Source organism: Melospiza melodia, chromosome Z, assembly GCF_035770615.1.
Source record: "Melospiza melodia melodia isolate bMelMel2 chromosome Z, bMelMel2.pri, whole genome shotgun sequence".
In the NCBI taxonomy this organism is placed as follows: Eukaryota; Metazoa; Chordata; class Aves; order Passeriformes; family Passerellidae; genus Melospiza; species Melospiza melodia.
Window position 1 is genome coordinate 44,820,199 of NC_086226.1, and position 12,873 is coordinate 44,833,071.

The following is a 12,873-nucleotide window of genomic DNA, read 5'->3' on the forward strand; positions in this document are numbered from 1 at the left end:
TCAGTAAGAAAAATAAAATGCAAATAAATACAATTTATCTAGTATGGGCAAATAGTATTCTTAGTGATTTCCAAACAGAAAGTTATGTTTTATTTGTAATGACAAAAATCTGAAGTGTAGTGACCAAAATACAAACACATTAACTGTCAAAAGCAGAAGAAATGAAACTATAATAGCATCTTGAAAAAACACAGAACTGTTCAACATGAAGAAATAGAACTGACAGAAAAACACTAATATTTTAATGCAGGATTCTTATTAAAAGAATTCTTATGTATTCTTTTTCCTAGCAGACTAGTTTCTTATCCATAATTATAACCTTTATTTTTTATTATAATTCAGGATTTCAATTGCACAAACCTAGTTCCAAGTCTTCTGGTCCGTAGTCCCATGAAGATTGACCGTATGAGTTTTCCAAAGGAGGCAGCATTGACTGGATCCAACTTGTGCTCCTGACAGTGTCTTAAGTAATGGTTGTAAAGGGTACTTCTTGGAAGGCTCACTCCTTCTGCAGTTTCATAGTTGTCTAAAAGCCATTGAAGCTATATCACATACAAAACAGAAAAAAACCACCCTATTATATACTTTATTGAAAATATTGTAGCCCTACAGCATTAACTTCTGACAGATGGAACCACTCTTCAGGTCTATTAAAAATTACTTTCTTCCTCAGAGTGTCTTTAAATGTTAGTTACAATACAATACAATAATGCTTTGATATCTTCAGAATTACCAGGGAATAATAGCAGAATTCATTGCATTTGTGACTTCAGGAAAGTGCCCTTTTCTTAAAATATTTTTGATATCACTATGTAATAAAGGTATCTATGCTTTGGAGACAAATTGTTAGTACCACAAAGAAATAAAGGAATCATGAATGTAATATACATAAACTGCAGAAAACAAACTTCTTGGGCACAATAGGTAATTAATGTATTTGTAAAACTGGAAAATGATACTGTTTCTCTTTGTTGTTAAAAAACATTAAGATACAAATTAAAAAAAAAAGGTACTGCATAAAAGTCAGAGAGCTACCTAGTAACATTGAAAATAATTGGTACGTCTATGAATCATTAGGGATACAAACCCTTTCAGCTGTAGCCTGCTTGCCTTTGATTTCCAAATGGAACAGAAAGAGTTTCTTGGAAAAACAGTAATCTTTTCATGTAATTGTGGTAGATAATTAGAAACATGCAAGAAGAGACATTATGTAACATCACTGCATGTTCTAAGTACAGCACACTCACGACACACCTCTAGCTGTTGCTAATATACAAAAAAATGTTAAAAGGACAATTTAATACTCCTAGATTTAGTAATAAGGGAAAATCACAAAATATAGCAAAACCAATATACTCTGAGAATTCATTAAATTTCACTGTTTTTGTTTTTTGGTAAGTCAACATTTTCCTTATTTTTTCCTGCACTTGTCATGGATCGCTAGTTTTCTCACCTCTAGAAAAATACAGAAAGAAGATGCAAATACTTCCAAGACAAAAGATTTTTAGCTTGGTTTGCAGGCAATTTTGCATTTCAAATAAAGAAAATGAAGAAGTACAGTTAATCATGATTTATGATTGTTTTGTATGTACTAACATTCACAAGTGCTTCCAAACTGAGCATCTGTCATTTTGAAATATAGCTGAAGAAAAGGTATAATTGTTAATATTTGAGTTTTGTGTGAATGTATTAGACTTATTTCACTAGTGATCTGACCTAAGCCTGTCTTGGCTTACAAACGTAATTATAACTTTCAGTGGTTGCAATCTATCCATGCTGAAAATCTGTTATTACATTTCTATTTGTATTAATACATTTATATAACATTTGTCATATATTATTACATCTAGAATTGAATCAGAACTATACAGAACTTGAAGTACTTCTGCTTTCCCCAAGGGGAAAAACTCTGTCAATCCCAAAAGACTGACAAAAAAAAAAATTAATTATTTTGCAATTAAGTTCTGTGTGTAGCATTAAAGATATTTTCCTCCAGATGGTTTCTAATCTATTATTAATCACTTTGAGTGCACTTCATTAATTATATGAATTTCTAACAGATGTTATTTCAAACATAACTTGCATTATTCAACACACAAAAAGCCAAATGAAAAGTTAAGTGCAATACTAGAATTTTTGCTCTTGGAAGGAGTTACTTAGTAGTAAGGGCTTGAAATCCTTACTTCATAGATTATAGCCTGGAAGAAAAAGTGCAGTTAATTCATGATTTTAAGAGAAAATTGAATCCAAACATTATTGTAAACAACTTCTTAAAGAACACAAACACTTCTCCATCAAGCTGAAATACAATTCTAAAATTGTTCAGGTTTGAGTGGTGGGTTATGAATTTGTAGTGCTGACCATAATGTAATGCTAAGATGAGGAAAGGTAGAAAATATTCACAGAGCCAGACCTGCTAAATTAAGTGTGATTTCAATTAATCTGCAATGTTTATAAAACACTCAACTATCAATAGGCTGAATAAGTTGATCCCACGCAGCAATACATCAAGAAACAAAAGAAAACAGAGGAGAAATTACAAACTCCTTGAAATGAGAACTCATGTATTTAGGAAAACAAATCCTACAAAACTTCATTGAGGTAACAAAGGTTGAAAATTTAAATCCCAAACTAAAATATTTCCACAAATTAATTTATCACCTTCTAAGTGTGTAAGTTAATTAAAAACACAATTTAGATTTCTATTTTAAAATCTGTTAAGCAAATTATTTAATAAATGCCAAACCAAACCATTAGAAGGCAAATTCAAGAAAAGTTTAAAGAGACAAAGTGTACAACTACATTCAAACTTTCTTTACACTGTCCTTGAGTTTCAAGACAATAATCATCGCTTTAAAAACAGGCAAAACATCCTGTAAGCTTGATCTAGATTTTGAATTTCTTTCAAAATGACCAAAAGCAGTAAAGACTTTTTGCGATAAAAATGTGTGCAAGGGTTGTTTTAAATTCTTCTTTCCCCACAGAGTCAAAGATACATCCCTAACACAGTATTTTTCACAAAGTGTACACAGTCAAGAATATCACGGTAAGTCTTCACAGCTGGAAGGACTGTGATCTTCTGTACCAATCTTGTTATGGGGAAGACACTGTGAACAGTGCCTAGAACTAGGAATGAGTGAAACACAGCTTACAGAGGCACTGCAGCTTATCTTGTAATCTTTCTTAGTTTTATACAACGACTAGAGACTTCCTAACAGGTTTAAACACAAACTTAGAATATTTCTAGTGTTTTAAGTATTTTTAGATGGTTCTAAAACATTCCCGAAAAAGTCACAGTCTGTTAAAAATGACATTTAAATAACCATTTTGGTATTATTAGTCCAATAATATCTATTATTATTTAAATAATAATTTTGATACCACCTTATCTTCAAAATAATTATTTTGTAAGTAGAAAAGGTGGAATTTAAATTTTCTTTCTGTATATAATTTCCTGTAACTTTTTATGATACAGTTTTTCTCTAAATTTTAGTTTAAAAAAAAAAAAGCTTGCCTAAATTCTCCACAAAACATTTTTAATTTTAAGTTCAACAAAACCAGACCCCTACAGGAAAAAAATCCAAATCCAAACCCAAACCTTCTAAAGCATACATTTTTAATTTAATTTCCAAAGGATAATCTCTACTATCATATTCTACATTTCAGACTGCAAACTAAATTTCAATTTCTTCTGTAAAGCAATAATGGTATTTGAATTCATATAATAAGCAAAGCTGAGAAGGAAAAAAAGTAATATGAACACAAACCAATCAACATGGCAAAAATACAAAATTCAAAACCATAAGAACCAACAGAAAAAAACCAACATTTCAGAAAGACTAACAACTTACAAAGTAATAACATTATTTACATAATAAGTTTAAAATTAACTTGATCTTTTTCCTCTATTTTAAAGTTTTATATAATGAACTTGTCACTATATTTGGAGATCATGTTTTCCCCAAATATCTTTTAGCTTTGTCTATGAAACGTTAGACTTGCAGCGTAAGAACAAAGTAAAAGGCAGATGAATAAGACATTTCTGTGTACTTCAAATTAAGGCACTGCTTTCAATTTTTACCAGGTCATCAGAAGGATCCTTAGGATTCTTAAGTAATTTCAAAATAAACTCACTAGTCAGAATAAATGAAGAAACACCTAGGAATAACCTAAATATATTATTTAGGTGTGCTTTTTCTTCTCTTCCTCTTCACATGCCACAAAATTAGTATATGGTACACAGTTCTTATGAGGCAGACAATTGTATTTAAAATGCCAAAAGCCACCTAATTTAGAATTAATTGAACCTTAGCTTGATATTTACACTGTAACCCGCAAAACAGTCAAATGTGTTAACTCATCCTAACACAGGTGTACAGCATAGGAAACAGGTAACACTCTGCAATATACCGTAAAGACATTTAATCTGACAAAATAAAGCCATGGGAGGTGTAGTAGAAGATTACAAGCAACTAAGATGGGAAGATTAAGAGCAAAAAGTAATAATAAAATAAAACAAACATTTAGAGGCAGGCTAAGCATGCAGAACAAGCAAGAGAGAGTGTATGTGAAGAAGAGACAACTTACATGGCTGTTGAGAAGAGAGCTTCTGTGAGTGGACAGACCATCAGACTTTTGCAGTGTCTCAATCGCCATTTCAATCTGATAATAGATGTCATTAAAAAAAGGACTCAAGATGGGATAGTAAAAAAGCCTGATCAGAGAAGTTTTGACAGATTCCTTACAGATCAACAGAAATGCCTGCTTTATTCCTGGCTAGGGCATATATTTTATTAAAAGGCCTCAATCTAGAGTCCCAGTGAACACAAGCCTCCTCAATGGGGTCAGAAAGTCCTAGCACATATCCAATTTTGCTAGCATGTATAATGCAGGATCACAGCCTCAAAGTTCATTTTACCTTCCAAACTGCTCAGAATGAGCTCAAAGAAGTAGAATTACTGGTGAGCTGCACAGAAATAAAAATAACCCAGTCGGAACAAAAACATAATCACTAAAGTAAAAAAAAAAAAAAAAAATTCCTAAACGATTCTATGGAAGGCCTCCATATGTTTTCCCTTCAACTATACCAGGAAGAAACATGCAGAGCTTGCAATAAGAACTGAATTAGAAACAAAACTTTAACTATCTGAAATCACAGAATGAAATCCCAAACCAAAGTAATTCAATAGGCTTTACACCATTAGCTTCACTGGGACAGGACATCAATCCTTACTCCTGCCAGTACCCTTTGAAGATCCCCAGCTGCCAAAGTAAATGGAAAGTCAGGAGTTACACAGACTGCAGGATCCAGCCTTTGGAAAAGCAGATTTGTTCACAATAATTTTGCTTTTAAAAAGGAAAACACAGTATAACTAAAATACAAAGGAGATTTTTTTCAAATTCAAATGTATGGTTACTCTCATGTCCATTTTCTCTCTTTTCCTTTTAATTAACAATGGATATTTTGGTTTTGATCAGTTTGGCAACAACATTAAAGAAAAAACCTAAGTGTAATTTATCTGGGGGGCCAGAAGAGCAAAAACCAACAATGAAAATGACAGAGACAATGGAATGCACAGTAAGAAAAGGCACACAATTATTAGCTACAATAAATGGCCAAAATGAAAGCAATGGAACCACCACTTAAACTTTTAAAAAAATACTTATAATTATTTCTGCAAACATTTTTAATGAGCCCTGTCTATCGTACTTCAAATACCACAGTACTAATTTTCATTTTAATGACATAATTTATCAATATTGGCTGAATTTACTTTCTGTATAGTAGAAATGGAAAACTACTATAGCTGATATTTGAATTTACCTGTAAAACTAGTTTCTCCTTTTTTTGAGGGCAATTGACAAGTATTTTAATATATTAGCTGTCAGGAGCAATTTCTTTTACTTGTGTAATATTAGCTTTGCAAGTCTTTAAAAAAAGGTACATTATTAAATATATGCAATTACTATATTAAAAAACATTCTTGCTTGGCAATAACGTTCTTTCTTTTAACAGTCTGACTTGCTTCAGTGGAATAAACCCAAAGTCAAAGTATTAAATCACACAGGAAAGATCAACTTTTAAAAGCATGCTTCAAGAAAAAAACTACAAGGTCAAAAGATCATCATAAGGTCAGTTTACTATATATTGTAGCCAGAGAGTTTCCCTTCCTAAAAAAATACTACAATCAAAGAATTGAGAGTGTACAGACATTTAAATCCTAAATCTGAATGTTAGGTCACATGTACCATAGTGCTTAATCCACAGCAGTACTGTACACCAGGGTTACACTGCCTGCTGCTCATTCCCACTACTGCCCTACTCTCATTTTGTTGCTGCAACTTGTGGTCTTCTTTGTTCAGGAAACCAACCTGCTAAAAAAATTGGCATCTCTAGTAATTTCACTTGAAAAGTGGCATTACAGATGACACTGACTTCTCACTGCCATATCAATTCCACGGCTTTTGTGGGCTTTTCATCATTTGGGAGATGTTTGTTGCTGGAGTTGCTTTTAGTAGATTTCATGACTATAGCCACTGAAGGCACAGAATTTGTGTTCACTTTTTGTACATCACATAAGCCAAGCAACACTGGTCACCACTAAAACATGTTAATTACTTTATCAAGCTCAGAAATGGGATCTATATTAAAAATGAGTCTTCACATATTCTACTAGGACAAGCTTAAAGAGAAATTGCTTTCACTACTGTTTTGTTCATCATTTTTAGATAATATTTTGATAAAATGAACTTTAACCTTTATCTGACTGATGTCTCCACAATCCCAGAAACCCTCTTTGCATATAGGTTGTAAAATTACTTTAACTACTTTTGAGCATAAACTATGATTGAAGACAAATTTTTTAGACAGTGATTCACTAGCCCTTTCTGAAAACTTATGGCTGCTTCTTGTTTTACACTATTGGTGTCCTGCAGGGCTGAGTTCTAGGGCCAGTTCTGTTCATTTTTAACAATCATCTGGATACAGGACTTGAACGCACCTTTAGTAAAGTTTGCAGATGTTATCAGACTGGGAGGCGCTGTAACTGGGAGGTGCTGTTGACTGTCCTGAGGGACAAGAGGCCTTGCAGAGAGAGGGGAGGGATCTGGATAGAGTGGAGCACTGGGCAATCACCGGTGACATGAAAATGACAAGTCAAAATGCCAGATTCTAAACTGGGAGAGGGGCGGCTCTGGGGTTGCAGAGAGGGTTCTGGGGGTGCTGCTTGGCAGCAGGCTCTGTGGCAGCCAGCAGTGTGCCCTGGCAGCCAGGAGGGCAGCAAACCCCATCTGGGTGCAGCAAACTCCATCTGGGTGCAGCAAACCCCATCTGGGTGCAGCAAACCCCAGCCTGAGTGCTGCAAACCCCATCTGGGTGCAGCAAACCCCATCCTGAGTGCAGCAAACCCCTTCCTGAGTGCAGCAAACCCCATCTGGGTGCAGCAAACCCCAGCCTGAGTGCAGCAAACCCCAGCCTGAGTGCAGCAAACCCCATCTGGGTGCAGCAAACCCCAGCCTGAGTGCAGCAAACCCCAGCCTGAGTGCAGCAAACCCCATCTGGGTGCAGCAAACCCCATCTGGGTGCAGCAAAACTCCATCTGGGTGCAGCAAACCCCAGCCTGAGTGCAGCAAACCCCAGCCTGAGTGCAGCAAACCCCATCTGGGTGCACCAAACCCCATCTGGGTGCAGCAAACCCCAGCCTGAGTGCACCAAACCCCAGCCTGAGTGCAGCAAACCCCATCTGGGTGCAGCAAACCCCATCTGGCTGCACCAAACCCCATCCTGAGTGCTGCAAACCCCATCCTGAGTGCAGCAACCTTGGCACTCTAAAGGGTGACTGTCTCTCTGTGTCCAGCATTAGGGCAGGGCCTCCTGTCCAGTGCTGGGTGCAGCTCTGGGCTCCACCATTTCAGAACCATGGGAAGGTCTGTGAAGGCATCTGGAGAAGGGCAAGAAGGCGTCTGGTGGAAGGACTGGACACCATGGCCTGTGAGGAGCTGCTAAGGGCTGAGGGCTTGTCTAGTCTGGAGAAAAGCAGCTGAGGGGCAACCTCCTTGCTCTCCACAGCTTCCTGAGGAGGCAAAGTGGAGAGGGAGGTGCTGATCTCTTCTCCCTGGGACCCAGTGACAGGACGTGGGGGAATGGCTCAAAGCTGCACCAGGAGAGGTTCAGACTCGCCATTAGGAAGCATTTCTTTACAGAGAGGGTGGTCAAGCTTGATAATGCCCTGAGCCTATCAATGTGTAAGGGGCATTTGGACAGAGCCCTTAAGAGCCTGCTTTACCATTGGGTCGGCCCTGAAGTGAAGCAGGTGGGCTATATTATTCTTGTAGGCCCCCCACAGCTGAAATATTTTATTTTCTTCTACTCTGCTATTCCAAGTGTTTGGGTTTTCAGGAGGCTCTGTGCGACACCCGTGTACAGGAAATAGAAGCTACCCAAGTAAAAAGTTCCTTAAAGGAAGGATCTGTTCCTTATGTGAACGATCTGTTCCTTCAAGCTTTTAGATTCTAAGTTCTGGCCAGAGACTTTTATTTAGGCTGTAAAAAACGGAACACTACCCCTCTATTCTAATAGCACTTAAGCACAAACACGGAATAATTACACAGGTAATACAGTGTGTATTATTATAATATTTTGTTTACAGATGAAAGTAATTTTAACATTTAAAATTATATTCTGTAAAAATGCAAAAGGAAGACTGATACCCTACCTAACAATAAACTGTGAGAGATTCCAGGCACAACTTCCTACATATTTATCTGATATGTTAAATAGGAAGAATTTCATTTATTTGAATATGTAATCAGTCATACATTCCTCCTTTTCTTGCCTTAATAAACTACAATAATTTATTTAAAAGTTCTGATAATTGAAATATACACTATCACTCACACTGCAATTCCAAGTAAACCATGTTAGATGTTACACTACATGTAGGAAGACTAATCAGTTTGTACAGTTACAAACATAGGCAGTCACTAAATTAAGAGCATTATAGATTGTGAATTTCTTCAATTTACTTTGTTAGTGAGCTAAAACACTGCCATATACTCAGATACAATCAATAAGGAATAAGGATATTCTCCTGGGGTTAAAAACTTCAGCAGTTTGATCCCAGTATGTGCATCTACAATGTAATCCTTACATTATCTCCTGATTTGTAAGTTACTGACTGTTTTGGCTAGGTTATGTCTCAGTATTCATTAACACGTTACTAGATAAACAAATGACACGTAATAGTCTAAGATGCATATAGCACAGACATAGCAAACACCTATCCCAAACCCACTTTGCAAAAAACTCCCTTCCTCTTAGGAAGAAGAAAGAAATAGTGGTTTTCCACATGATTCAGCCAACAATTTCCACGATCAACTAACAATTTAACAATTACTACAAAATGTTATCATAAGTTGCTCTTATGATGAGGAATTAAAACAAAAAGAAAACAATGTGCAGAAATTGAAGTCCTGCTGTTTAGTGAATAATCTGGGCAGCCTACAATTTTCTTTTCTTTATCTGTTTGCATTTGCAAACCACTGTCCACCAGCAGCAGGGCAGGCAGGTGGTATCTTAGTATTCAATACATTGTTGCAACATCTTGAAAAAAGATAGCTACTGTCTCTTTTTCCACAGGCACCTCTCATTCACAATGCCCTTTATCCACTTCCAAAGGTTCACCCTTTCAGGCTTTAAAGGAAGTGAAATTCTAAAGCAGCTATCATCACAATGCTCCATTATGAAGGAATTACTTATTCATCATATGTATACAAGAAAGGCTGATTTGGTGGTACAGCTAGCTAAGTCCTGGGTACTTGAGGTAATTGCGCCTACCTAAATAAGGCAGAATGAATCTGAAAATACATGAAAAATGGACACAGGCTTTTTGATAAATGTGACAATTTCAGGCTTTTAGGATGCCACAAACATGCATGGTTCATGTTGGCTTTCAGTACTATTTCAGGACAGAGTATTCATGTATATAATACTGCTTTCTGAAACCTGTGCCAGAGGGTTGTGTTAGGCCGACAAGCTGGCTCACAAGAAACAAGCTTGAAAATGAAATTATATTGACCATGTGAGGAGAACTCCAATCTAGTCTGTACAGCTGGGAGACTTAAATCTAAAAGATTTGCATTCCTGTCAATAGAAAAAGCTGTAGCAACACCTGCAAACAGATTCTGTGAAACTTTGCAAAAAATATTGAAACAATACCATGAAAACAGACAGAAAGATACTTCTTTAAGTCTGTGGAATGAAAGAACTGTAAATATGCAGAAAGAGAAGAAGAAAAAAAAAGCTGTAAAATTAGTGTGGTATTTTACATAAAGCTGACCTTAAAAGAATGCTGATAAACCTTAAAGACTTAGAAAAAGAAGGGCTTTTTTTTATTTTTAAAAACTCCCCTGGTTAAATTCTAAATATGAAAATTTAATATACATAACGGATACAGGTCAAAACACCTGCTGCAAATGCACACTACCAGTAGTCTACTGGTACATAAAGCATGCATCCTGACTAATGAATACAGCATGTTCTCTAGTGATTATAAAAGAACACATGGAGTCGTTTGGGAGAAAAAGCACACCTCGCAGTCATAGACTGGAAAAATAAAAAATGCTTGGAGTTAAATCCAATTACCTTTTCCTTCCCAAATTTTCAAATGTAATGTTATTACCCAGGTCCCAGGGGACCTTGACACAATTCAGGCGGGCTGATGCAAATCTCATGAAATTCAATAAAGTGAAGTGCAAGGTCCTACACTTGGGTCATGGCAATCACAGGCTACAGGGTGGGTGGAGAAGTGTGAAAGCTGCCCTGCAGAGAAATATTAGGGGTCATGGTTGAGGAAAACCTCAACAGCAGCTGGCAATGTGCATTCACAGTCCAGAAGGCCAAACGTGTCCTGGGCTGCATCCAGAGCAGGGTGGGCAGCAGGGCAGGGAGGGGATTCTGCCCCTCTGCCCTGCTGAGACCCCACCTGCAGGGCTGCATCAGCTCTGGGCTCCCAGCACAGGAGGAACATGGACCTGTTGGAGCGAGTACAGAGAAGGGCACGAGGCTGATAAGAGAACTGGAGCATTTCCTCATGAGGACAGACTGAGGAAGTCGTGTCTGTTCTGCCTGGAGAAGAGAAAGTTGTGTGGAGACCTCACAGCAACTTCCAGGATCTGAAGGGGGCCTGCAGCAAAGGTGGAGAGCGACTCTTTGTAAGTAACTGCAGTGATAGGACAAGGAGTAATGGGTACAAACTGAAAGGAGAGAAACAAAGGTTGGATATTAGGAAGAAATTCTTTACTGTGAGGGTGGCAAGAAACTGGAACAGACTGTCCAGAGAGGCTGTGGAATTGCCATCCCTGGGGCTGTTCAAGGCAAGGCTGGATAAGGTCTTGAGCAACCTCATCTAGAGGGAGGTGTCCTTGTCCATGGCAGAGGACATTGGACTAGGTGATCTTTAATATCCCTTCCAATCCTTTACAATCTATGATTTTATGTTTAACTTCTTTGCTAGAAGTTCTCCAACACAGGGTCAAACTGACTAATTTACCATCTTTTCCCTAGATCATCCAGTTACTTGTATACCTCTAGTGTCTCTTATATACATCTTTAAACATATTCTAAACCTTTTTCTCCGTGGTCATTTTCCCCACATTTGGAAAACAAACCAAAAAATCCCATATAAAAATCTTTTGTCAAGCTTGTCATAAAGACTTTTAAAACATATACATTCCATCTAACACTGAAAAACACATGTAAATACATCAGAGTTGTTCACAGCAGAGAACCAAAATAGAGAAACTAAACAGAAAATTCAACTCAGATTACTATTAAAATCAAATCTGAAAACATTTATGGCATGACAGCCTTAGACAGAGAGGGTGGCCATATTAGGACAAATGTTTATTTAATTGAAACCAAAGAAAACCTGTAGTCCTTCAGAAATGATGCATCTATGCCATTGACAACCAGACTGTTTTGAGAACATCATCATGTCAAGTCTCCTGGCATCCAGTTTATTATGCATTTTCAAAGAAGAAGAATTAACACAAAGTCTTCCCATGGATTGAAAGATACCTATTTTTGATCTCTTATGATGAAAAAATTGCATTTCTTAAAATATTTTCAAATCAGAAACTGGAATATTGCATTGGAATAAACCGAGTTTCCAACAATTCAGTTTTTTTATAAACAATACCAGAAATAAACATTAAACTGCCAAGATTGGAAACATTATAATTGCTACAGGGCTTTTATGGGGAAGACACACTGAAAGCCAATGAGGCCAGACTGTATCAGAGGAGAAGCAACGAGCATAGACAGATGAAGCCAGAATCTAGTTGGGGTAGGTGTGCCTGACCTCAGTAGCAATCATTCTTCCTTTCTCCTCACATTCCTTGTCTTGTGAAGATTGCATTATCTCAATAAAAGACTTCACAGTGTAGCAGCAAGGTACTCAAAGGGACAGAGAAATACAAATTATTTTGGTGACATTGCTACACTGAAACCTCTGGAAGAGAGGGGGACAAGCCACGATGCTCCATAGCCTGAAGCAGAAACCAAAGCAGGAGATTTACCAAGGCACAAGATCCACCTGATACCCTTTTTTCACAAAAGCCACTATACTCAGTTGCAGAAATGATAAGTAAATATCCTGCCTATTTATGATGTCAGACAAAATGATCTAATAATCCTTTTTGCATAAAAGTCTGTGCACCTTTGATTTGATCAGAAATGTTTTATTTTATGCTAAAATCTATTTAGCTACCCCAAAATTACCACAAAAGTTAAGCAATGGAGGAGGAAAATGCTCCTACCAAGAAGGAAATTAATACATAAAATCTCACCTCAAACTTAAATCCAAATTATAACCA

General features: G+C 36.8%; 1 protein-coding gene across 2 annotated transcripts in view; it reads right to left on the reverse strand.

Moving 5' to 3' along the window:
• RFX3 (regulatory factor X3) overlaps positions 1 to 12,873 on the reverse strand; it is a 106,954-nt gene that overhangs the window by 23,691 nt on the left and 70,390 nt on the right. Inside the window, exons 5-6 of one of the 2 annotated variants that reach the window (XM_063181413.1) lie at positions 4,588 to 4,662; positions 361 to 542 (exon numbers count right to left, since the gene is read on the reverse strand). In XM_063181413.1, coding sequence (XP_063037483.1) covers positions 361 to 542; positions 4,588 to 4,662 — 257 coding nt within the window. The remainder of the gene's footprint in view (positions 1 to 360; positions 543 to 4,587; positions 4,663 to 12,873) is intronic. The other variant, XM_063181414.1, reaches the window with a different exon arrangement.